Here is a 26,170-nt window from a genome sequence, read left to right on the forward strand (position 1 = left end):
AAGATAATTAAAAATAGATTCATAATTTATGAAATAGTCTATTGGATAGTTATGGTGTAACGGGTTGGCAGAGATAAAAAAATATATTCTATATAATGTTTTAAATGGACCAAGAATAGGCTCAATAAAACCTAATTTTAAGTAGGTTTTAAACTCTTATTTCTTAATTAGTTTTAAATGCAGCTACAACATGTTTAAATTTTATTTGAATAATTAGACGTTGGCAGTTTCTTTTTGCATCCCTACATTTTTCTTTCTGCACCCCCCACAATGTTATGCAAAGATCAAACTGTCCTATTATTTTTTAAAATCCTAAAATGTACTTGAACTGTATTTATTTTTTTGCATTCTAAATTATGGAATCCAGAAAATTTTCAGATTGGCACTTGTAGTAAAATTTCGGATCCACCAATCCGAAATTTAAAATATGCATTTTACATTCAAAAATCTATCATTAAAAAAAACCATTCCGGATCCACCAATTTGTAACAAAATTTGGCTTCTGATTCAATAATCTAGAAATCAATAATTTATGCAAAATTTGCTTCCAGAACACCCCTTCATCCAAAAATAAATGATTTAGTTTCGGATTAATGAATCCGTAGCACACTCATAAATCTTAATTTTTGGTAACCACGGTGTCCTTTTTCAAATAAAAGGTTAAAACCAGGATGTAGAAAATTGTGGGTGCAGAAAGAAATATGTAGGGGTACAAGAAGAAAAAGCCTTAGAGGTTTAGGGTTTTATTGGGCCAAAGGCTGCTTCTTCCTGCACCTCCATACCTTCTTGTGCCACCCCATAAATTTTTCTTATTCCAAAAATACCCTTTTCAATATTACGGATTACATAATCTAGAAGTCTTTTTCTAGATTCAAAATTAGCTTTCGGATTATGTAATCCGGAAGTCTTTTATGATTAGCTTCCGGATTACATAATCCCGAAGTCTTTTTTATACATAAGATTAGTTTCCGGATTATATAATCTGGAAGTCTTTATTTTAGATGTGTTATTAGCTTCCGGATTACATAATCTGGAAGTCTTTTCTAAATATGAAATTGACTTCTGGATTATGTAATCCAGAATTTACCCGAATTACATAATTCATAGACTTATTATTTCAAATTCAAGGGTAAAAAAAAAGGATAAAATGGTATTTTCTTATAAGAAAAAGTCTTAAGTTTAGGGTCTTTATAATTTTCATATTCATTTTCTGCAGCCGTGTGCAGTGGCCGAGGTAGCGCCAGCAGCGTGTGCGGTGGTGCGCAGTGACGGAGGCAGCGAATTACGCAAGCGACGGCGGCGAAACGGCGAGCACAAGTGGCGGAAAAACGACGCGACAGAGGCACAGGTTTGGGTTTCTGGGTTTCATAAAAAAATTAGTTCCTTTTAGTCTTACATATATAAAAATGAGTCTTATATGATCTTTACTTCACGAACATGGATACAGACAATGACTGTATCCAACATATTTTCATAAGAGATCAGAAGATACTTATATTTTAGAAATTAGAATCGGAGACATTGTTACATTTGTAGGAATTAGTATGTTATTTATATTTATTAGACAGAAAATTCATAGATGATGTATACCTTGGTGGGGTTTGGAATAAGATTTCTCAAGATTTTGTATTTTCCATTCAGTTGCAAAATGTTTGGTAGCTTTTCCTCCTCTTCCCTCCCTAACAGAGGGTGTGACCCTGTTGAATTCCAGCACTCCCATGTCAAGCTGGCTCCCATCTCCCTCTATCTCATCCCCTCCAAAGAGTGAGCCATTCCTTGAGTTGGTTGGCAAGCTGTAGCCACGAGGGCTGGAGGTTGTGGAGGAAGGTTCAGATGGAATAGAGGATCATACAAAACTGAGGATGCATTTGTGTTGTCTGACCCTATTGGAAGGTTTCCAAGAAATGCCAGTGGATTCTGAAAGTTTGGTGTGTTCTGAGTTGGGTTTGTGAGGCAAATGGTGGGATTGGTGTGGAAAGATGAGGCTGAGCATCTTGGTAAGTGGAGAAGGTTTAGGAGATCTGGTGAAGTGTAAGGAGGGTCTAGTATGGAAGAGGGGTTGTAGCTTTGGCTGAAGTTTTGAGTCTCCATTTGCTGAAATTGTTGTTCATTTTGTTGCTGTTGCTGTTCTATTTGATTAGCATAGGCTATGTCTTGCAATTCCTGAACAGTAGTGGGGTGGGGTCCCAAGTGGACTGCTGATAGGGAAGGGAATCAATGACCTCTTGCACCAAATGGTTATCCATGTTGTTGGTGTAGGAGTTCCCCATGTTCAAACCTAGATGCTGTGAATGCGGGATGTCAATACATGTGGCAGTGACTCCACTTGTATAGATGGAGACATCTTGGTGTTGTAGATTAGGATGGGTAAAGGAGAGCTCCTCCCCAGAAAGCCTGAGATTCTCTTCAAGGCCATTATCAGTGTTTGTGGTGTTGCCTGCAACCATTGGCGATGGAGGTAGAGGGTCTGGAAGAGTTTGAGGGAAGTTATCCTTTAGAGAGGGTATGCTTTCTCTCATGCATTTTTGCCCTGTCTCCTGTACTCATTGGTCTCTCTGCAGTAGTTGACACAAATCAACAGAATCAGATATTTAAAATAAACAAAAAGAACACACCATCAGAGTGAATACAAAAATATCACCCAAAAAAGAGAAAAGGGGAAAAAGAAACAAAGGTAAAAAGACACAACACTTAGACACCAGAATTTGAGCATTCACTGAAAAAGATGTTTAAATTTGATCATTTGAATCTTGTTTTGCTGTAGGTGTCTCTAACATCAAATTGAAAAATTGATACCATTGAATGAAGAAAGTAACTACTTGCTATTGTATTTGTAAACTTGAAAATTACCTATACTAGTAAGAAAGAAAACTAAATATAATGCAGAGTAAGAAGCAGTCAGTAGTTTCATATAGAAAGCCAGAGGGATTTGGAATTCCTTTATTTTCTTTAGAGAGAGTTTGTTGTGAGAAAGGAAGAGACAAAGTAGAGGAGAGGTAGGAACTATGTGTCACTTAAAAAAGGCAAATATCTCAATGTTTAGTTTAATCTTTTAAGCATAGAAAGTGAAACAAAAGAAGTAAAAAAGGGTCATTCAGTTACAAACAATTCAGATTCTTGCTTTCAGGACCCACATTATGTGATTCACACACAAATTTGTAGGACCACTATAATTAAAAAGTCACATTTGATTAAATTAAACTACCATGATGTAATAGGTTCATTACAAAAAAATAAACTAATAATTTGTTCCTTTGAAACCCTTTTTTAAGTTAATATTTAAAAGAGTGAAAATATTAATTTAATTTGTAAAATATTTAAATCAATTTCTAATATTATAATTTTATGACAAAATAAGCTCTGATTTATTGTTGAAGTGGCATTTGAAGTTATATTTTAATGATAACAAAATCTTATAAAATTTAATAATATCATATAGGATCTTCTTAAAGATTAAAATAAATATTTTATTTTTGTAAAAATTTATTTACATTTAAAAAATGGTGTTGAAGTAAGTTAGAATAGTTATGGAAATATCATATATAAATAACTTTTACGAAATGTTTAATCTTGTTGTAATTATGGAAGAAATAATTCATTATTTTATTAGGAAGGTAAAGCCGTTACAAACTTCCAAGACAATGTTGAATACATGCATGAAAAACTAAAACAGAAAAAGTAATTCTTGTTTTTTGATGTAAGTAAAGAATATGATATAAAAAAAATTAATTCTAATAATTTCTAAAAGTCTAAATAATTTCTATATATCAATAATATATCAATAATGCACATAAAACAAAGTATTTGTTTGATAAGATAAACTATAAAAGTCTTCAAAATGTTCCATCTTCATCCCTTTCTCAAGTTGCTTTGATAAATGTTAGTAATTATAGCAACTGCATGTATTATAAACACATTACACAAGTTACGTGATTCCATTTAACAATACGGGTGAAAATATTATTATTATCAAACAAAATTACTGAATAGTATTTGTAATTCAACTAATTTTCTAACATTATTTACCTTTACCAACTCTCTTAGTAACCCTTTATCATAATTAAAAACTTCTTAACTGAAGTAAGCATTTTTTTTGTGTAACCATAAGCATTTTTATATCCCTAAAAGAATACATTCATAATCTTCAAATTATTTTATCAAACTATAAATTTGGACCATAATATATAATTATGCATGTCAATGAATTGAATTTTAAATAAGTTAAACATATAACGTATTATTTTCACATATTTTCAATTTTCTTCCTATATGTAAAAATATATTAAATTATAGTTTCCACAGTTCAAGCGTTAATTACCATATATTTATAATTAACTCATTCATATATATTAATTGTATTTTTCATAAGTTCTCTTAACACTTTTTCATTAGGTCTTTATTATAGTATGATGCATTTTTAATTTATTTTATATTTTTTTTATCAGTAAAAAATAAATTAAATTAAAAGGAAGCAATTGAAGTGTTAAAAAAAAGTCTCTATTTTAAAATTTACATACCATTCAAAATTTTCACCGACGGTTATTACTCTATTTTTTAGACTATGTAAGTTAATGTTTTGTCTTGTTTGAGATATTATTAACATCTCTTTCCTATACAATGTCCTAAACTCATACGTTAATCCTGTCTCCTAAATAAAGTAGAAATTAAAGGTTTTTAATTGAATAGAAATAGAGAGGAAATGAGGAGAGAGAGATGAGTAGAAATAAGTGAAAAAGAGTAAAGTGGATCCACCATTATTTAAAATTATTTCTCCTCTCATGTTAATTCCATCTTCTCACATCCTCTCCCATCTCTCAACCAAACGGGCTAAGGAGAATTTAAAGGTCTATATGGTTTGTTATATTTTTTAGTAACATGATTCGCAGAAGAACATCATGATATTCCGTGTTTATGTCTTGTGCTTTGTAATAATAGCAGTAAGCACTTGGCAGTACTGCAGTATTTTAAGTTGTTTTAGTGATCAAATGACCAACTGCATTAGACTGTTAGTGTTGTGTTGACCGTTCATTTATAACTTTCTTGATGTATAATTTCTTTTTTTAATAAAAAGGTACATAAAGTTTTCAATTATGGGTTTTTATGACATGTTTATGTATCTGTATCAATTGAAAATGAAGTTAACATTTTCCTGGATGTATGTGAAGTTGCAGGATAATGGGTCGGAAAGCTGGTACGCTTTTTATCAACCCCAAGAGATTTGGTTCACTTCATAAACCTTGCATGAAGGAAATGGCCATGTTTCTCAGTTGTATGGCTGCAAACCATAGCGACATGGAAGCCAGTGCTCGCCAGAAGGAGCTATTAAATGCCTGTATGGAATCTCAGGTAACATAGACATAGTTTGATGAAAACTAGCATCTTTTGTTGCACTCCAGCTTTCTCAGGCCTACATTTTTAGTTGCTTTTACCTTTTAACTTTAGAATTAAGTAGTGAAAAAAAAAATCACTTCAATTTTGTTTTTTCAGAGTAAAAAGAACAGAAAATCTTGGGGGAGTATCAATTATCAACTGCAGAGGCTTAGCAGAGGAAGGAAGTAATTCAAGATTTTCTTATATTCATTGTTTTTACCATTCAGGATCGATATTTGAGAATGTAGGAATTCTTTTACTGAAAGGCCAACCACAAATTGATATAATGGAATTTGGCGTCTTTGCTTGATAGGATAATAAAAGTTATGTGCCATTCAACCACATAAAGACAAGATAGTTAATTCTATTTAAAAAGTTAGTGGCAATTGTTTTGCAAAAATAACTTCTTAATAAGGTTGTTATGCACAAAGTCTGTTCCGTGATAAAAACAACTGCACAACAGAGAGAAAAGAGAATAGAGACAAAATTGTGTTACTACAAAATGGCAAATATTAATCTTTATCCTTTAAACTAATCATTGCTACGGAAATGAAAATGTACTGGTCTTGGCGAATAAAAAAATTTCAGTTTTAATCAGGATTGGTCTTCGAAGAATGCTGGAACTGGTATTTGAAAGAGTAAAGAGGTAAGATTTTTGCTGTGATTTCTTTTACTCTGATGTTTAAACAAGGTTTGGATTTTCAGGCGAGTGAGTTTTCGGGTATCTATTTTGAAATTTAGTTTTTGGGCGGGATTTTGAAAAACCTATCCATACATAATGGTGAAATAAAAAACTGAGTAGGATTTAATAATCAATGCTAGAAATAGGTTTGAATAAGCAATGTTTCAAAAACATTCCTTGTTCCTGGATAAGTAGGGTAGAAGAATTAGGTTTTAATGTAACAAATATTTAAAATAATATATAATACTATGTTTGAAGTCATAATCAAAATTATATGTCAAAATGAATAGTATTTCCTAATCCAGTTCTAACTTTTGCTTGTGATTTTTAATTTTCTTTACATTTCATTGTGTAAAATTGATCAATTTGTGTGATGAAAAAGGGAAAAAGTGTAAAAGACTGAGACTCCCTTCCCACATGCATTTCTGCCCATTTCATCATACATGGTGGGGGGCCAACTCCTCTCTCACTCCTCCACTTTCCTTCTTACCATTTTTACTATACAAAATATTAAGGTTTTTGATTATCTCATTCTTGAATTGATCAACCATTTTCGACAAAAATGGTTCCATTAATTATATTTGTACGAATTGATAAATCTAAGATGATTTGACTAAAATAGTTTATTTATGCCAATCTAGTCTTCAGTTATTAGACTATAAAGTTGTTTGAAAATAGTCTTCAAAGGAGTTATGGGTTGAAACAATAAACACCTCTTTTTTAAAAAAATAAATAAATATATTGTCAACCAAGGCCTTGGAAGGAAAACCACCTTTTGAAACTTAGTTTGATAGAAAACCTTCATTAAAAGCTTTTTATTCTAGATGAAAAAAAGTAAGTTTGATCATAACTCATAAATTTGCATTTCTTTTAAGAGGAAAGACTCCAAATGATATTGTCTATACCATAGATGCAAAATATCACAATATTAGGGATGTAAAGTTTGAAGAGATAATAAAATGGAATTGGGATCAGATTCAAATAGGGACCAAGCCAAAGTTTATCAAACAAGACTAGACAGTAAATGTCAAATGAAGATATATGAGAGAGTGATTATGAAGTAAAGCTTAGTTAGAATTTGTTGACTATGCTAAAGTTGGTAAAAATTAAGGATGGATACTGTCATGTAAAAGAAGATACATAAGATTAAGAACAATAATAGATGGCAACTCGTTAAAAAGATGATTGATGTAAAATTGGTTTACAAAATCAAACTAAGTCGTAGTGGATTTGTAAACAACAAGGAGTAGATTACTCTTATATGTTTACTCATAAATATAATATTGATACGTTTGGGGCATGAAAAGAAATTGGATAATAAAAGTTATTATAATTACAAGAAGAGAAGAGATATAAAGAGAAGAATGAAAATGAGATAAAATGAGTTATGTTATTAAGCCATAATTTCATATACCCTAACAACATTATTTTTCTTAAGATAATATCTTTATCATTTACCACCAAATTAGTTCAAGTTTCGTATTTAGAAGTATAATAGTCTTTCCAATCAACCTTTTAAGAAGATTTTTATTTTCTTTATCAGTGAAAAAAGATATAGTTAACTATTTTTTTTTTACTCTACTATAATATAAAATTGATTTTTGTTTCTGATTCAAACTTTATACCATCCAAACACCTATAATATGAAAATAATTAAAATGTGTCATTCGGTATATGTAACAATTGTTAGTAGTCTTTTTTTTAAAAGATTGTTAGTTTCTTTTCAAAATTAGTTGTTGTTTTGATTGGAGATCAATGTCTATTATAACTAACTACTTTAAGTGAGTTGATTAAGTAAAAATTAAATTAATTTCATACATAAAAAAACCTATATATTTTAATAATTTTCATACTATAAATACTTGAATTATTTAAAATTTGGCATAAACCAGAACTAATATCATATTATAGTAAAAACAAATATTTAATAAAAAATATATTAAATGAGTATTGTTTAAGAAGATCCTTATGAACATAACAAAATAACATCAAGGTGAAAATAATTGGATTGGTGTCATTTCCTTCATTTGATAGTATAAAGTTAACAATAATTAGAGTTTAATAATATGGAATAAGCCTTTAACATTATTTCAGTTCTTATATAAAAAGTACATTCTAAAACATTTGTTCAATTTTTTAAGGGAAGTATAAAAACGGTTTAAAATATTGAAATAGAAATGTTTGTTTTTGTTTTTGTGAACATATTTTAGAAAAGAAAAAAAAAGAATTAAAGTGGGAATTATGGAGAAGCAAAGATGAGGTAGAATACCATGGTTCACACAAAAGGTGATTGGGATTCTAAAATGTATAATTAACGGCACTTGTGGTCCCCACAGCACCAAGAAATTGATCTCCATGCATATTGGTAAGTTAAACTAACTTATAGGAACCCTTCTCCTCATAACAACTCCCTTTCCCTTTTATGTTTCTTGCTTCATAAATGGAAACAAATTATATCACTTAATCTATCTAATTTGGGTGTAATAATTTTTTATTAAGTATTTATTAGAAATTAAATTTAATAGCTAAAGTTAGCTGTGCCTTGTACAAATCATTTTTAAAATTTAGTTTCTATAAGGTGGAGATATATTCGGTTCAAATAACTTTTTTTGCAGTTTTATATGGGGTCCAGATTATTGCTATTTTTAATGTTTTTACTGAATGACTATATGTTTTTTTCTTTTTTTCATACAACCCAACCATTGGGATTATATAGTATAATTTTTTGTTATTATATATGGGTTTAAACATCTCTAGTGCTTATTTTTATTAATTTATTTTTTATTATTGAGCAATTTTCTTTCTATAAAATACTCTTTATTAGTGAAACTTCATAAATATGGAAAAACCTATAAAATAAAATTTATCACAATGTTGGTAAGAAACTAAATACAAAGATGAACTTATTAATTAATAGAAAAGAAGTATGTGTTCAGGTTGAGGATATTGAGTATGAGAATTGAGGGACCAAATCTCAATTAGGATAAACTCTAAATGAATATGATACCATATTAAGGTAGTGTGTTTAATCATAATTCAACCCTACAAAATTGACTCAACAAGGTAAAGTTTATCTTATGTATATATTGTAAATTAATCTTATTTCTAGTTGATGTCGGATCTCCATTATTATTAAAATAAAATATAATTAGATACTATAAATATTATGTAATCGATTATTTTGTTTCATTTTCTTTTCAAATTGTTAGTATATTTTTGTTTCCCAATATGTTTCAAACTAGCAAATTGAAGTTTGACTAATTAGGTCTATTTGCATAAGCAAATGCTTCCATCAAACTGTGTAGCCTAAAAACATTTACATTAGACTTTTCCTACTTTTCCTACTCTTCATGCACCTTCATCTTCATTAAACTTGATGTTGCATATGTGCTTTCCTTAGTTAAGTTTTTTAACAAAGATGCTTCGACCATGAACAACTTAACACATGGGTTGTCAGACCATTAGATTTAAGTAACCACTAGTATGTTTGTTGTAAATAAATATCCAAAATTAAGAATTATTACAGTTAAGGTCCAAATAAATATAATTAGATGAATTCTATTTAAAATAGTGGATTTGTTCACGGTTATAGTCCAAGAATGCTAGGATTAAATATTCTAAGTGTGAGTAAAATTACGTTCATCAAAGAGATTGAATAAAGAAACCTCATGAACTCACAATTGAATAAAGAAACACAATGAAAATACATATGTCATGATTAACAACAAATCTTAGGGATGCATAGTAGTAGGCAAAATACAACCTTAAAGAAACCAAAATATCAAGAAGAATGTGAATGGAATTCCTAAAATAAGGTAACTTAAATCAATGAGTGAACAAAAAATGATAGAATATTTTCAAGAAAAACTCTCCAAATCTCAAGTGTTTAGGTTTGTATACACTCTCAAAGCATTCATGTCATCAAACACTACCATAAACTTAACAAGACTCTAATATCCACAACAATTGAATAACATGCAAACAAAGATAAAAAAAAAATGCTTCTTATAGGATGTAATGGGACCAAGATAAATGTAGGTAAAAGGATGAATAAGAAGCTTAAAACTAGGGCTGGTCATGGATTTGATTTTTTTAAATCCAGTCTAGATTCAATACAATAGATTGAATCTAAATTCCATATCCATTTTAGCTAGATCAAATTTATTTAGATTTTTCAAATACATTTAAAATAGATTAAATCCACATTGTCAATTAGAGTAAATCCCATGTGGGATTGACTTGATGTGGGATCAACATAACTCAGCCTCGGTCGACTTGACTTGACTTGGCTAAGACCGACTCAACTTGACCTAACTCGACCCGACTCAACTCAACTTGGCCAAGACCGACTTGGCTTAGCCTGGCTAGAGTCGACTAAGCTCGACTTGGGCCCAAGCCGACTCGGGTTGACCTAAACTCGAGCTGACATGACTCGATATGGGTCCAAGCTGACTTGGCTTGACATGGACTCAAGCCGCCTCAACCTGGTATGAGGCCGACTCGACTCGACCTGATATCGAGCGGACTTGGGTTGACCTGGGCCTAGGCCAACTGGACTTGACCTCGGTACGTGTTGACTCGACTCCACCTAGGTGAGCTCGACTCGGTTCGGCTTGAGAATGGGCTGACTCGTCTCTACATGGGTTCGGGATGACTCAGCTCGACCTAGGTCCAGGCTGACTTGGCCCAACATGGGCCCAGGTCGACTCAGTTCGATCTAGGAAGGTCAACTCGGCTGGACCTGGTTCCATGTCATCTTCGCTTAACCTAGGTCGATTTGATTCAATTCGATTCGACTCAACCTAGGCCCATGAGACTCGGCTAGACCTGGGTCTGGGTTGACTCGGCTCAACCTGGCCCTGAGCCAACTCAAAATCCGTTTTGAATTATCCAAAAATTTATCGAATCTATATCTAATCCAAATCTAGTTAAATGGTTTGGACTTAAAATCCAAAAATATGGATTTAGATTTTAGATAAATCCATTTAAATGGACTTAAAAGTAATATGGATTTGGTTAATTATGAATTGGATTTGGCAATTTGAATTTTTTTTCCACCTTTACTTAAAACCATAGAGAATAGAAGATCAATGGGAAATAAATCCTAACACAAGTGCAAGTAGCATAATCTAAAGATTACAATCAAACTCCTATTTCTTTTGCTTTTCTAAGCTTTATTCATTTTTTTTCCTTTCGTTTCCTTTCTTTCTTTCTTCCTTCTTTTTCAATAACGACTTATTATCACAAGGAGGTAAGCTAACAAAAGTTAAAGTAAACCCCTACACTTATTCAAAAACTTATTCCTAAAATGGTTTTAAAGCTCCTTTATCCTTTAAGGTGGAGACAATTATGATTTTTCTCTTTTGAAGGCTTGTAATGAGGTGTTAAAAATAAGAAAAGGATATATGCTCAAAGAGGATGACAAGTGGATTAATATTAGGGTAGAAATATATGGCTAGTGGCTTAATATGAACAAAAATGGACCCAATCATCTTAATTCATGCATGTGAAACAAAGTTACAAAACGAAGAATCAACCTAAGTTCTAAAGTATAAGAAAACATGAGAAAAAACACTTTAGAAAACACGAGAATATTTCACAACTTCTGTTGCTTTCTCCTATAGTTCTAAAACACCAGACTTTTATTTTTCTTTCCTTTGCTAGCCCTGTGACACTTCCCCATAATGCAACTTGCTTGGCCTACTAAAACTTTAGTTCTTACTATCTGCTCCCTCTAAAACATTTGCTTTCTTTGATAGATGCACTCCAACCTGCAAACATGAGAACCCAAACCTCTCCAACAAAGTGCACATATCAATATACCAATATACAAAAAGAAAAAAAATAAAACATATACATAACACAAAATGTTTATTAGTTGCCGAAAAGGATCCCAAACACAACTATTCCTCCTCTAGTTTAGTAGAATATTCATCAAAAAGTTTGCAGCTACCATGATAGACTGCTGACCGACTTTCTTTCACCCAAAAAGTCCTCTTCTCCTTTCACACCCCATGAATACCTAGTTGCCAAAGAGGATCCCAAACAAAACTTATTCCTACTATGGTTCATCAAAATATGCATCAATAATTTTGCAGCTACCATGATAGTCTTCTGTCTGGCTTCCTTCCACCCAAAAGTCCTAGTTATATCCTCCTTTACATTTGTACCATTGTCGAAACAGTACAAGCAAACCAAGAGTAGACATGACAAATCTTGTTTGCTTCGGATTATGGTTAGTTACTACTTCCTTTCATGTACTTATATCAATTTCTTCCTTCGACTCTTACATTAAATCCCTTCAACACTAGTTAATCAAAAGCAAAACAGATGTATTTAGTCCTATAGCACCCTTATTTTTTATTTAGAACCAATGTAAATCAAAACTAGCTCATGGATTGCAAGCAATTCATAGGATATAAAACCAAGTCATAATATGCAAAAACATTTGTTATTTTCCTCTGTATCCAAGACACTTTTCTAAATGAAAGATTTCTTCATCATCCACCCTCTCCCTTATTTAAAAGCAACCTCATTCCTTTGGCCCCAAATACTCCATAAAACAGCTACCCACACTCCCTTCCATGGTTCCTTTTTGAATTAAACTATGGAAATAAGAATTATAGAAGGTGATATTTTAGGTCGTTATGATAAACCATTTGTGTCCCTGCCCACTTAGAAACCATTGACCAGACCTAATAAGCAATCTTGCATTCCACAAAAAGGTGATGGACCGTTTCCTCTGCTTGATTACATAAAGGGCATATTGAAGATGGAAGTATAACTCCTCTTCTTGCAAGATTCATCCTTTTTTGTATTTTTCCTTTCAGTATTCTTCATGCTAAGGTTAGAGCATTAGGAAGTATAATAATTGCCCTCAAAGTCTCCATAACTGCACTTTGATATGAAGGAGGAGATTATTGTAAAACGACATATGCAGATCTGCCTGAGAAATCTCCACCCTCGTTAGCTAGCCATAACAACCTATCATATCCCTTTTTGGTTGAACACTATTTATGTCATTAAAGAGAAGTGAAAGTTGTTCTCTTTCCCATCCGAAAGTATGCCTTATTCAATCAAAATTTCATTCCAACCATTCTCATTACAAAAACCAACATGCTGAACAAACTTCCTTTTGTCATTAGATATAAGGTATAACCTTGACACCTTTGTTTTAAAGAATAATTGCCAAGCCACTTGTCTTCCCAAAAGTAAATAGTGTATCCCTTCCCTAGTTTCCTTACTACCTGTTTATCAAACCAGCTTTCTGTTTGACCTTCTTCACAAATTTTACAAATATCTCTCCACCATCATGATTGTAAATTACTTGTTGTGAATCTTGTATTATTATCACTAAAATCATATTTAGATAGCTCCACTTCTCTCCATAAACCTGATTTGTCTACTAACAACTTCCACCTCCATTTATCAAGCAACACACTATTAAAACTCCTAATATACTTAAAACCCAACCCTCCCCCGCTTTTTGGTTTGCATAAGGACTCTCATTTAATCCAAGCAATTTTCCTTTTTTCACTACTCCAATCCCATAAAAATTTCTCTGCAAACTCATAATCGCATTACATACTGAAATTGGGCCCTTAAATTTGTGATAGTCAAAGTGTCACATCTAGATGATCATCAAATCTACGACAAGAAAACGAAACACATAAATGATAGACTGCATTTCGTGAGAGACTTTGTTGAGTTTGGGGAGGTCAAAATCGAAAAGATAGTCTTGGAGAAGAATCCCACATATATATTATTTATGAAGTTTTTGCCAAGATCGATGTTCAAACGGTGCTTGAAGTGGATTATTTTTTTTGTTTGAGGACATAGAAAGATAATGTTGAGATGGAATCAAGGTGGAGAATTATGATGACTGAATCTAAATTATGTCCAACAGAAGATCTATTGGCGAGTGTTAATATATTTAATTTTCTATTTTAAATTATTGGGCTTTGTTTGTTTGGCTCAACTTTCCTTTTCTGTTTCAGCTAGGTCTTAATCTTTTTCTTATATATACACCATGTATTTTACTCTCTAATATACAAGTGAATAAAAGTTTCTTTTATATTTATTTTTCTCTACAATTAGGGTTCATCAAAACCTCTCTTTCTTCATTACGATTACGTGTGATTACGTACGTTACATTAAAGTATCACATCAGACAAGGAATATTCATCTTCATTTACTGTAATATGGTATCAGAGCTCTTCGAATGAAGAGTTCTGTTGCACTTCTCTCTGATTTTTATTTCCCTCTTTGCTGTTCTTGATTATTTTTTTTCTGTTCTCTTTCAAAATCTTTATTGGTTTTAAAAATCTTTTAGGCAATGTTTAATGAAAACCCTAGTCTTCATAGTCTTAATAGTAGTCACACTATTACATGCAACTTTTGTGGCAAATATGGTCATACTGAGGCTGTTTGTTTTCGCAAAGTGGGTTTTCCTTCTGGTAATGTTAAAACCTCAAAGTTTTCTTTTACTAGAAAAGTCTGCACTTTTTGTAATTGTCTTGGCCACACTGTCAACACCTGTTATAAAAAGCATGGGTTCCCTCCTGGCTACAAATTCACCAATTGGACATTCCAAGCCAATAATATGATTACTACTGACACTTTTTCTGAGCTTTTTCCTAAAGAACAGGATGTAAAGGGGATTCAACTTACATCACAACAGTGTCAACTCCTTACCAACATTTTGCGTAAGCAAAACCTTGAGGATCCTGCCCCTCACACTCAAATTAATCAAGTCGGCACCATCTCTACGGATGAAATCCCCAATACTGAGCATTCTTCAACAGGTAAGTTTCTCTCTTCACTATCTTCTATAAAAGAATCTTGGATTATTGATTCTGGTGCCACTGATCATGTTTGTCACAATTTGAACGTTTTTACTACTTATACTAAAATTAAACCTGTCTTAATTAGTCATCCAAATGGCCAAACTGTTTATGCCACATATTCTGGTTTAGTACGTTTTTATGATAAGTTTTATTTGTCTGATGTGTTATACGTGCCTCATTTTCAATTAAACTTAATATTTGTTTCTAAACTCACACACCAACTTAAATGCACTTTAACTTTCACTTCAACCCACTGCATTATACAAGACAATCTCACCCAAGAGAGGATTGGTACAGTTAAAGCCACCGCTGGCTTTGTACCTTGTCACTACCTTGCCTGCTTCTAGTGGTTCTAAACTGCATTGTTTTGCTCCTTTTATTAATTGTAATATCACAAACAAAACACTATGGCATTATAGACTAAGACACCATTCACATGAAAGATTACATGTCTTAAGCAAACAATACTCTTTTATTACTGTTGATACTCATCATGTATGTGACACTTGTAGTCGTGCAAAACAAAGAAAACTTCCTTTCACTTTAAGTAATAATGTTACCTCTGCTATTTTTGATCGTGTACACTTTGATATTTAGGGACCATGTTCCATAATTTCTATGCAAGGTTTTCGTTATTTCTTGACTATTGTTGATGATTACTCACGTTATACTTGGGTTATTCTGCTGCATAACAAATCTGAAGTGCGTCAACACATCATTAACTTCACTGTTTTCGTTCAAAATCATTTCAAAACTAATATCAAAACGATTCGTACTGACAATGGTGTTGAGTTTGCTATGTCAAATTTTTATGCTTCAAAGGGAATTATACATCAAAAATCTTGTGTTGAAACACCACAACAAAATGGCATTGTAGAACGTAAACATCAACACATACTAAATGTAACTTGGGCTTTACTTTTTCAAGCAAATCTTCCTCCTATTTTTTGGGAATTTGCTGTAAATCATGTTGTTTTCTTAATAAATGCTATTCCTACTCCATTACTTAATAACATCACTCCTCATGAAAAGTTGTTTGGAAAACCATATGACATTTCCTTTCTAGAAGTGTTTGGTTGTCTATGTTATGCTAGTACCATTACTGCACATAGGAAAAAATTAGATGATAGATCTATCAAAGGTATTTTTCTTGGCTTCCCGCAAAATACAAAAGGTTATATTATCTTAAATTTAAAGTTTCATAGCATAGAGATATCAAGACATGTAATCTTTCATGAAAACCACTTTCCATATAAATTGGACAGTGGCTTGCCTAAGGACCCTAACACTTTATCTCTCCCTATTTCTAATGCATATAATTCTGCTTTTGATTTTTTTTCTGATACTGCACCTCCTGTCGAGCCATGTGCCTCTACTCCTGCACCTAATATTGTTCGTCCACCAGCCTCATTATCCTATGATCTTCCAACAAATAGTGCCTCTGCTCCTGCATCCAACATTACACCTCCATCAAAATTATCACCGTCTGCATCTCCAGGAAGCATCTCACCCCAATTTCCAAGAAGATCAGCTCGTCCTCACCGACAACCTGCCTATCTTGCAGATTTCCACACTGCAACCAACACTGTAAGTAGTAGATATCCTATTCATAATTACTTGTCTTACAATTCCTTATCTTCCAATTTTAGAAATGTTATTTCCTCTATCAATTCTCATCCTGAACCTCGGACATATAACGAAGCCTTCAAACATGCTTCTTGGCAATCTACCATGCAAGATGAGCTTCAAGCTCTTGCTGCTAACAATACTTGGCAACTTACCCCTCTCCCTCCAGGAAAGAAAACTATTGGTTGTAAATGGGTATATAAAATCAAATACCATTTTGATGGCACTGTTGAGCGTCACAAAGCTAGAGTTGTTGCCAAAGGGTTCACCCAACTTGAAGGACTTGATTTCTTAGACACTTTTGCACCTGTTGCTAAACTCACTACCCTTCGCCTTCTCCTTGCTATTGCCACTACCAGAAATTGGATTTTAAAACAACTTAGTCAATAATGCATTTCTTCATGGTGATCTCCATGAAGAGGTATACATGACCCCCCCACCTGGCCTCTCTCTTCCTTCTCCCCAGCATGTTTGCAAGCTTCAACGGTCTTTGTATGGCCTTCGTCAAGCTGGTCACCAATGGTACGCCAAACTTTCTACTTTTCTTTTATCAAATAATTACTCTATTTCTGTTGCTGATCACTCTCTTTTTCTTAAATATAATAATGATAAACTCACTGTTATTCTTGTTTATGTTGATGACTTGGTCTTAACTGGTGATGACACGGAGGAAATCAATACAATTACTGCATCCCTTCACCATCACTTCAAGATAAAAAATTTAGGTAATCTCACTTACTTTTTAGGACTGGAAATTGCTCGCAACAGTATTGGTCTTCATTTAAGTCAACGCAAGTATACTCTTGATCTCCTTCAAGAAACTGGCATGCTTGACTCTGCACCTGTGGCCACTCCTATGACTCACACCTCCCGTCTCTCTCCCGACCAAGGCTCACCTCTCAATGCTGATGTCACTTCCCAATACAGAAGACTCCTTGGACGTCTAATTTACTTAACCAACATGCGACCAGACATCGCCTTCGTTGTCCACAATTTAAGCCAATTCATATCTGCACCCACAACTCATCATCAGCAAGCTGTCTCACGTCTTTTGCGTTACCTCAAGGGCATCCCTGGTGAAGGCTTATATTTTTCTCACACTAGTTCACTTCACCTCTGTGGTTTTAATGACTCTGACTGGACAACATGTCCTACCACATGCAAATCTGTCACTGGATATTCCATCTACTTAGGAGACTCCCTAATATCATGGAAATCAAAGAAGCAGCCAACTATCTCCCACAGCTCCTCTGAAGCCGAGTATAGAGCCCTTGCCACCACCACATGTGAGTTACAATGGTTGTCTTACCTCCTTCAGGATTTACATCTTTCTCTCTCCCAACCTGCAACCCTGTACTGTGACAACAAATCTGCCCTACAAATAGCTTCCAATCAAGTTTTTCATGAACGAACCAAGCACATAGAAATTGATTGCCACCTAGTTCGTGAAAAACTTAACTCTGGTCTCCTCAAACTACTGCTCATTACTTCTGCAATGCAAGTTGCTGACATATTCACCAAGCCCCTTGCTTCCGCACAATTCTCTACTCTCAAATCCAAGCTGGGCCTGATAAATATCTACTCCCCAGCTTGAGGGGGTGTTAATATATTTAATTTTCTATTTTAAATTATTGGGCTTTGTTTGTTTGGCTCAACTTTCCTTTTCTATTTCAGCTAGGTCTTAATCTTTTTCTTATATATACATGTATTTTACTCTCTAATATACGAGTGAATAAAAGTTTCTTTTATATTTATTTTTCTCTACAACTAGGGTTCATCAAAACCTCTCTTTCTTCATTACGATTACGTGTGATTACGTACGCTACATTAAAGTATCACATCAGACAAGGAATATTCATCTTCATTTACTGTAATAGCGAGATCATTTAAACTATTAGATTGTTTGATGGAATGAAGCAAAAGATCGTTTGATGGAATGGAGCAAAAGATCGTCTACTAGAGATCGTCTAGTAATGATGTTACAGATTGTCTAGTGTAGATATTTGTTAGGTTTAATTGTCTGGACGAATTTATGTTATTCTCTTAAGCTAGGTTCTATATGTAGAGATGGTTATGTATATAGACGACACACTGTATTATGATAGATTCTCTGTTTGTAAAGTACTAATAAAAATGTTTTTTTTTAATTTTTTTTAATATTTTCTTATTTATTATTGTTCCGAACCCAACCATTATAGTATGAATACAAATAAGAAAAGGCATAAGATAGTGTTTCACAAGGAATTTGAGTCTCTCAATTATTAAAGATCATTTCAAAGGTAAATCAACAAGTGTATAAAAAGGAAAAATGATCTGACTTTTGTGTGGGAAAGATCGTCGCGGAGTTGAAAATTATATGTTGTTCTTATTTGGTACAAGTAAAAGATTCGCCTAAGTTTCCAAAGGAATACGTAAAACTGCATAAATCAAGACTTCATGGACATTTTGAATCTTTGCATCGAAACATGTTGTTATAATTAGTCCGTGTTATGCCATTTTGTTTGGCTGAGATCGACTTTTATTATAGGAAATATATTATGAAATAATTAGAAATATAATATAGATATATTTTTCCAGATAGATATTTACTTTCCATTATTAAAGTAATCATATCTATAATAATATATCATAGTAATACTTTAAAATCAATATTAAATATTATATATTTAAGTAGATCTCACAAATAGAGAGTAGTAAGTTTTAATTTATAAATTATTTTGTGATGTTAACTTACCTACTAAAACATAGTATTAATTATTTAAAAAAAACACTTAAAATTTGTCGGCTTAATTCATTTTGCTTTATTCAGTTACCTTGTCTAGAAAACTTCAGTTAGGCAGAAATAGTAAAAAAAAAAAAAAACTGAAATTAGTTTTATCAATCTTATGACATGATTTATAATAACAAATAAAACATGGAAAGAAATGTTGAATTCAATTTAACTAAAGACAGTATAGAACATTAACAAAAGCTGGATATTTTGTTTCATTCCAAAAGTAATGTACTTTGAAAACATACTACTTTGAATCTAAACAATTCAAAGCATCTTTAATATTCTCTATTGTTGAGGTGACAAGTGAATTAAGGTTACCTACAACTTCGATGTCTACCATGCTCATTCTAGATGGACTAGAAGCCAAAATTTGAAACATTAGAGTCACCAAGGAACCTCCTGATTTCCCAACTTCTCCAGATTCTCCTTCAGGAACATTTGCTTTCCCATCCCTAGATATGGTGAAGCCAGACGGAAGAATCGGAAACAGTGACGTGTCTTCTCCGTTCATCGCGTAGTTCAATGCCTTCATGTCAAAAGGAGCGTACAACATCACACATCCCAAAGCATCTACATAACTTTCTTGGAGAACCACTATGTTGTTCACTTTAGGGATGAAAGGCTGCATATGAACAATTCAAATTAATTTTTATGATACTTCTCAGTAAAACAAAACTTCAAATTTAAAAGAGATATGAAGAAGAATAGACAAGAATGTTTATATGATCGAAAGAAAATACAAAAAAATAATAATGTTCCTAGACACATATTTCAGTGATTATATGCCTAAAAAATTCTGTCAACCCAACCTCTTTGGCACATTATAAAATATAACAGCGTTGCAAGGAAAAAAAATGAATGCAATATGCATTCCTTTCGCTTGAATAACTTTTCTGTCAAGTGTTTGTTTTTTCTAATTTCAATTTCTCTAAGATAACCTTATGTCGATAAAATTATTAGCACCATAAAAACAATGTATTGAATGCAATTCATCTAAATTGTTTCACTCTAGCATCCTTTTAAAAAAACTAAGCTAAAAAAATTAGCTCATATGCATAACAAGTTACAAAAAACTTGTCTCAAAATGGAGTTTGAGATGGAAAGAAGAGAAGATATGACGAAGAATTTTTAAACAGGTTCTAGAAGTGATAGCTTATACTATGGAAAAGAAAATGAGAGAGAAGAGAAAGTTTCTGCATTTGATATGGAAAAGGGTACTGATACATTCACACCACCGTCCACAATAAAAAATCCACCTACTATTTGCAGTGTCAAAGAAAAGTAGATGGTATCAATGTATCAAACCCATTTAATATTTTCCTTGATTCATGTTTATTGACTCTGAAACACGTATTTGTGAGTTTCAATAATATTTTTCACGTAATCTTCTTGAAAAACATACTAATTTAGTTCTGAATATAGCATGGAAGCATGAAACTGAAATATAAATAACAAGTACGTACCCGCATGATTGAAATACAGTTTCCAGGATTACTACCTGTTGTGATGCGTTGAATTTCGTGCCCTGCATTTCCATAGCAGAGAACATCCCACTGCAACGAAAATAACATGGAAGCATTGATGATTTTGTGATGCAAGATTAAAATTTAGTATAAAAAAGTTTGGGGTTTGAACCTTAGCTCGTTTCCTGTCATCTATCAAGTAGTCAAAAACATGTTGTGGAGAGAGAGGAAGCCAGAAGGAGGTAGCTGCACTGAGAATCATGCCTTTAGGTTCACCAGGCTCGCTCATGTTCACTCGAACGGCAACTCTAACACCACCATTGTTCATCCTGGTTAGGTGTGGGAAGCTCGTGTTATCTTGCATACACAAACTCTCACAGAAAGTCTTAACCATACGACGAGTCAGGCGCATTATATTCCTTCTTGACTCAGCTGACCTAATCACTGAGAAAAACGAATGGCATATGAACAAATAATAATAGATCACAAATTAAAAATGAGAAAGTAGGGTTTGGATCGAAGAAAACCGAGTGTAACCAACCTCCTCCACTTTCACAACTAGGTATAGTTTCACTTGAGGCACTTGCAATCCTCTCACACATTCTTTCAAGTGCCAAAACCCATCTTTCTGCTCCATATGCATTATTGCCACAAATAAGATCTCTGAAAAGATCGTGAGTTTGGATCTTATCATCCACTTCCACATGCTCCACCCAAGAAACCTGTCAAAATTAACCAATAGGAGTGTTTTTGAACTAGCTAGCATTCTGTAGGGCTTAGAAAGGAAAGGATATGGTTGAGATTCAACAATACTGTGCAAACAGTGCGGCAATGAGTGAAAACAACACTAGCTTCTTTTGAAAAATATAGTTTTCCAAACTTCTCTCGAGATATTGGTACATACACTAAATTCTCAAAAACATGAATGGAAATTTTGTTTTTTAATCAGCAGATGGAAGACATATTAAGTGCCACTGTATTATTTGATGGGCTCCATGCTTCATATAGGTCATAAATGATTATTACTCACCTTGTAACAAAAAAAAGGGTGTAATCTTGGATGCAAATTTATGTCCCGTATACCAGATGAAAACGGAAATAGGAATTTTAACTGTGTCATATAACTCTACTTTCAATCACCTATCAATTTAATTGTCCAGGTTTGAATAATATGTTATGGAAAATAATGTGGACAACTGCCATGAGAGATTTGGGATCACATTTTTATTAAAAAATGGAGTATGTGATTGAGAGAAATTTTTTGGGTTAACACAATTGAAATTGAAATGATGGAGATGAATTACAAATCTGAATAAATAAAAACAATTGTATTTTTACTCAAACTATTGTTTCCGTACGAAAACTTGCTTACAAATGTATTAATCTCTATCCAATGTTTTTACAATTAATTTTTATTGTTGCCGTCTGCCCAAATTGTTGTGATTTTGCAATATGAGCATCATAATTTTTTTTATCAATAAAAAATAAAATTAATTAATATAGATGTTTCAAAAGCATTCCAACCCGTATATTAAAATATCTTCACCATCTAAAAATAAATGTTACCCACAATAAAACAGTCCAAACTGCACTAGTGTTGCCATGACAACACCAATATACCTGCAGTAAAGCAACAAACAATTCCTAGCTTCCCACCTAACAATTTTAACTCGTGAATGGTATATTTCTAGTCATTGCTGCATGATAATTTGACACTTCAAATCCATTCTCAACCCACACAAATGGTCAAAAAACTGCATCCAAGTTGCATTTTACTTTTAAAAAAACTACTTATAAAGATGGTTATGTATAATTAGCTGCGTAAACTAAACTAAACTGCTAGCTTTTTCTTTCTTTTTTTTCTTTTGAAAGGATATGAGGACATCGAGTTTGACTTTTTTGGAAGTTGTTGTGGTATAGGGAGGTCGGCTTATATTACACTTACATAACTAAATTTCAGGATCTATATCACAACTATTTTTTATAGAGAGAAGGTTGACCGTGGTAATGCTTATAGTATTGGATTGTGATTACTTGCTCATAATAAACTTGTTTATTAATCTAATAGCTTAGAGGCTTTTTGGGATGAAGGTTTCTAAAATTTTGACATGCTATTAATAAACTTGTTTATTAATCTAATAGCTTAGAGGCTTTTTGGGATGGAGGTTTCTAAAATTTTGACATGATTCTTTTTTTTTGGAGTGAAGTGATGAATTATTAGGTTTGTAGTAGAATCACCACTTCTATAATTAGGAACTGCAACTTCATGGTCTCTATAGAGAGATTGAGTCAATTTAGATATACATGGAATATATCCATGTTTCAGTACTCCAATTACTACCATTTGATATTTTTTTTTATTGTTGATTAAAAAAACTTACCTTGTAAGAACAATACAGAAGTGACATTTATTCAGTTAAATAAACATGTTTATATATTTAGTTATCATATTCTATAAATGCAATTAAAAATTGGTTAGCGTGAGATGGACATGAAGAAAAAGAAAAGAAGAAGAAAATAATTAGTTGTGAATTGAAAAAAGAAAGTGGATTCCAAATGCGTGCAAGAGAAAAGAGCTATGAAGAGTTACTAACCCTGCACAATCCCTCAGTGATTTCTTGAATCAACAATCCAGATGGGAGCCTCCGAGTGGTAGAAACAGTAGAGGTTTTGTGTGTCGAAGAATCAACTGACACATCCGCTATGGTCCATACACCTGCTTCAATTTGTTTACAATAACGAAGGAAGTGGAACTCCCGAGTTGGAACCAAAGGTGAAAGAATGTGCATTTCTGCATTCATCTATACAAATGTTCTTCACTTATCACCTAATCCAAAGATATTATTATACCAAAATCACATGAAGCAACGTTTTCAGGAAAACATACCAACTGCAAAGCTCCATTTCGGTTTCCTAACGAACCACTTTCGAGTACTTCAATTGTTTGGGCTTTTTTAACAATTGTTGGGAATAGATCAACCCATTTCTCCTTCAAAGATCAAAGTATAATAACATATTTTAAGAGTATTCATGTTTCAAATATGTAGATAACCAGTAAAATGTTTGATGGAATAGAGTCATAGAAGTGCTAACCGAATTTAAAAACATTTCCACAAGCTCCGTCCCACTCATTTTCACCACTCGGGAATCTTTCGAAGACTCTACTCGAGCATGAGGTCCTTTTAAGGTATTACTCCTTTGAAAAATCCTTTGGTAGCAATCACGCTGCAGAATGAATCTCCCATCCACAATAGACCTGAACCAGAAGGGTTCGTTCATACTTAAGAGTTTCATCAACTCTTCCATCGCAGTATTCGCAATCTTCAACATTCGTGCCTTTTCCGTATCTTTATTTTCGCTGCTCGTCGGTTGTGATACCCTTGCGCTGTTCAAAATTTTAAGTATCCCATCCAGATCAAGATCAAGAGATGGCGTATGATCCTGAAAAATGGACGAAATGTCTTGACAAGGAGGTGGAATATCTTCATCTAGGGTAGGAGTAACAGAAGGAACGCTTAAACATGGATTTGGTCCTTGCAATTGGCTTTGTTCCTCAGCAGCGGGAACGTTATTTTTATTTTGATTATGAGTAGAAGCCAGTGTGTGAATATTTTGATCAAGAGCAGTAACCAAAGCTGGAATATTATACTCAAGACATGAAATCAAAAGAGAATCATCTTGACTGGGAAAGGGATGAAGAATGGCAGGAGAAGTAGCAGTAAGAGAAGAAACATGCTGAACAAGTGCAGGAGCAGGAATTCCTTGACTATGGCCATGATTAAGAATAGGAATAGGAATATCCTGAGAAAGGGTTGATGTAGCAGTAGGAACATGTTGATTAACTGCTGGAATATTATGTTGAGCAGGGGAAGGAATGTGAGGATCCTCATTAAGAATGAGTGGATTTTGTGAAGTTCCAACCGTCAAACTTGCTCGTAAGGTATCAAGTGAAGAAGAAGAAGAAGAAGAAGGAATAGCAGGAAGTAGTTGTGGATCAATCCCATTGTTTGCCATGAATGAGATTACTCTCTCACACTGAAAAATAATTCAGAATAGTGTGTCCTGAGATTCACACCACAAGAGAAGCAATTAATTAATATGCTTTATATACTAACCTCTTTGATTAATAGAATATTTTCTACCTTCAAGATTTGCAAAGAAAGTTCTCGCTCTTCTTGTCCCTTGGATCGACCCCCACAAGGTTCGCATGCTACACTCTTCAAAGTCTCACTCATTATACGGTTTTCTGTTTGTATTCTTTCATTCTCAAGACGAAGAGCATCGATATCTAATCGCTCACTTTTAGTCTGAAAATTGCACCAAATCAATTCATGTACAAGATGGTGAGCATGTAAGATATTTTTCCTTAAAAATGAAGTATCATGAGACTAACCCTTAATTGTGTTTTCTTGTTCTGAAACCAAAATTTTACTTGTTTAGCATCAAGCCCAAGCTCCTCTCCTATTTGACGGCGTCGTGTTTCGTCCGGATGTGAGCATTCTTTGAAGATTCTGAGTTTCAAAATGGAAAATATCAGTTAGATTGTTAGCAGTGTTGGGAGAGTGTTAAATATCGAATACATGTATCAAGGCTTTTGAGCAAAGGTACGAACAATAAATAGATATCCATAATCAACGAGACGAGAAAGCACAGTATTATACTTTGCATATATATATATAGACATCAATAAACACATGAAAGATATCTAAAATATAAGACACATCACAATGAAAGTTCTTAGGGTCACAAAACAAAGAAATAGAAAACTGGTTAAATTTAAACTTCTGAGGAATCACCTAACCATTCAGCATGTTCAGCTCGAGCACCAGCTGTACCTTCTGGATTGTATTTTATGTCTCTATGTATATGTTGGGATAAAACTTCTACGCACTTTTCTTTATATATTTTGAGTACTGTTTTTCAATATATATATAAAGTTTATTAAATATACAGAACCCTTAAACATGAAAATAAAAAGTAACCAACCAACATGTTCCCAATCCCTCTGTATCTACCTTCTACCTGCATGTTGAAAAACAGTACCCATCTTAGTCCCAAAAGCAAAACAAAAAATCATGGTATCATATATATATACCAGAAATTAAAATTATATGCCATGCACACAGATTAAACCTTCAATAAACTTTTACCTCGATATGTTAACTCTTAATATAAATCCTTATATATATATAGATTATTAGAGTAAAATTTAAATTTTGATTAGAGAAGGATACTAAAAACACTTATAATATCTAAAAATCTGGTTTTGTAAAAATTGCATTTTAGAACTGAAATCGTTATTATTTTAGTTTAAACTTAAATATGACATTTTTGTCTTTTGGAATCAAAATCAAATAACCATCAAATATGGCACCTTGCTATACTAGTGTCTCAGATAAAATATTAACAT

At 32.9% G+C, this 26,170-nt stretch overlaps 2 protein-coding genes and 1 pseudogene across 3 annotated transcripts; 1 reads left to right on the forward strand and 2 right to left on the reverse strand.

The window, feature by feature from the left end:
• The first annotated feature begins 1,215 nt into the window (after window positions 1-1,215).
• On the forward strand, window positions 1,216-5,712 carry LOC137828218 (uncharacterized). Of its 2 annotated transcripts, none has more exons than XM_068634698.2 (3): window positions 1,216-1,348; window positions 5,172-5,346; window positions 5,488-5,712. In XM_068634698.2, exons 2-3 carry the CDS (start codon window positions 5,176-5,178, stop codon window positions 5,557-5,559), a joined length of 243 nt encoding a protein of 80 aa, XP_068490799.1. In that variant the 5' UTR covers window positions 1,216-1,348; window positions 5,172-5,175; the 3' UTR covers window positions 5,560-5,712. The 2 variants fall into 2 exon arrangements, with proteins under 2 accessions (XP_068490799.1, XP_068490798.1); XM_068634697.2 differs by having other exon boundaries at window positions 1,218-1,348; window positions 5,166-5,346.
• LOC137829037 (uncharacterized) lies at window positions 1,561-2,533 on the reverse strand (annotated as a pseudogene).
• A 13,829-nt stretch (window positions 5,713-19,541) lies between the features above and the next one.
• On the reverse strand, window positions 19,542-25,067 carry LOC137829039 (homeobox-leucine zipper protein HDG12). The gene is made up of 8 exons (XM_090304731.1): window positions 24,876-25,067; window positions 23,854-24,795; window positions 23,648-23,749; window positions 23,355-23,561; window positions 21,302-21,482; window positions 20,933-21,204; window positions 20,761-20,850; window positions 19,542-19,919 (listed from the first exon to the last, which is right to left on the reverse strand). The coding sequence occupies exons 1-8, from the start codon at window positions 24,993-24,995 to the stop codon at window positions 19,542-19,544; spliced, it is 2,292 nt and encodes a 763-aa protein (XP_090160857.1). The 5' UTR covers window positions 24,996-25,067.
• Between the last annotated feature and the right edge of the window lie 1,103 nt (window positions 25,068-26,170).

The sequence above is a fragment of the Phaseolus vulgaris genome, chromosome 7 (genome assembly GCF_051622355.1).
Source record: "Phaseolus vulgaris cultivar YP4 chromosome 7, ASM5162235v1, whole genome shotgun sequence".
NCBI classification, from domain to species: Eukaryota; Viridiplantae; Streptophyta; class Magnoliopsida; order Fabales; family Fabaceae; genus Phaseolus; species Phaseolus vulgaris.

Excerpts from the sequence above, each read along its gene's own strand:
- LOC137828218 (XM_068634698.2), top strand. The coding sequence starts at position 5,176 with ATGGGTCGGAAAGCTGGTACGCTTTTTATCAACCCCAAGAGATTTGGT. Across the intron at positions 5,347-5,487 it reads ATGCCTGTATGGAATCTCAG|AGTAAAAAGAACAGAAAATC; the intron begins GTAACATAGACA and ends TTGTTTTTTCAG.
- LOC137829039 (XM_090304731.1), bottom strand. The coding sequence starts at position 24,995 with ATGAGTGAGACTTTGAAGAGTGTAGCATGCGAACCTTGTGGGGGTCGA. Across the intron at positions 21,483-23,354 it reads TCACTGAGGGATTGTGCAGG|GTTTCTTGGGTGGAGCATGT; the intron begins GTTAGTAACTCT and ends TAATTTTGACAG. Across the intron at positions 20,851-20,932 it reads ATGACAGGAAACGAGCTAAG|TGGGATGTTCTCTGCTATGG; the intron begins GTTCAAACCCCA and ends TTTTCGTTGCAG.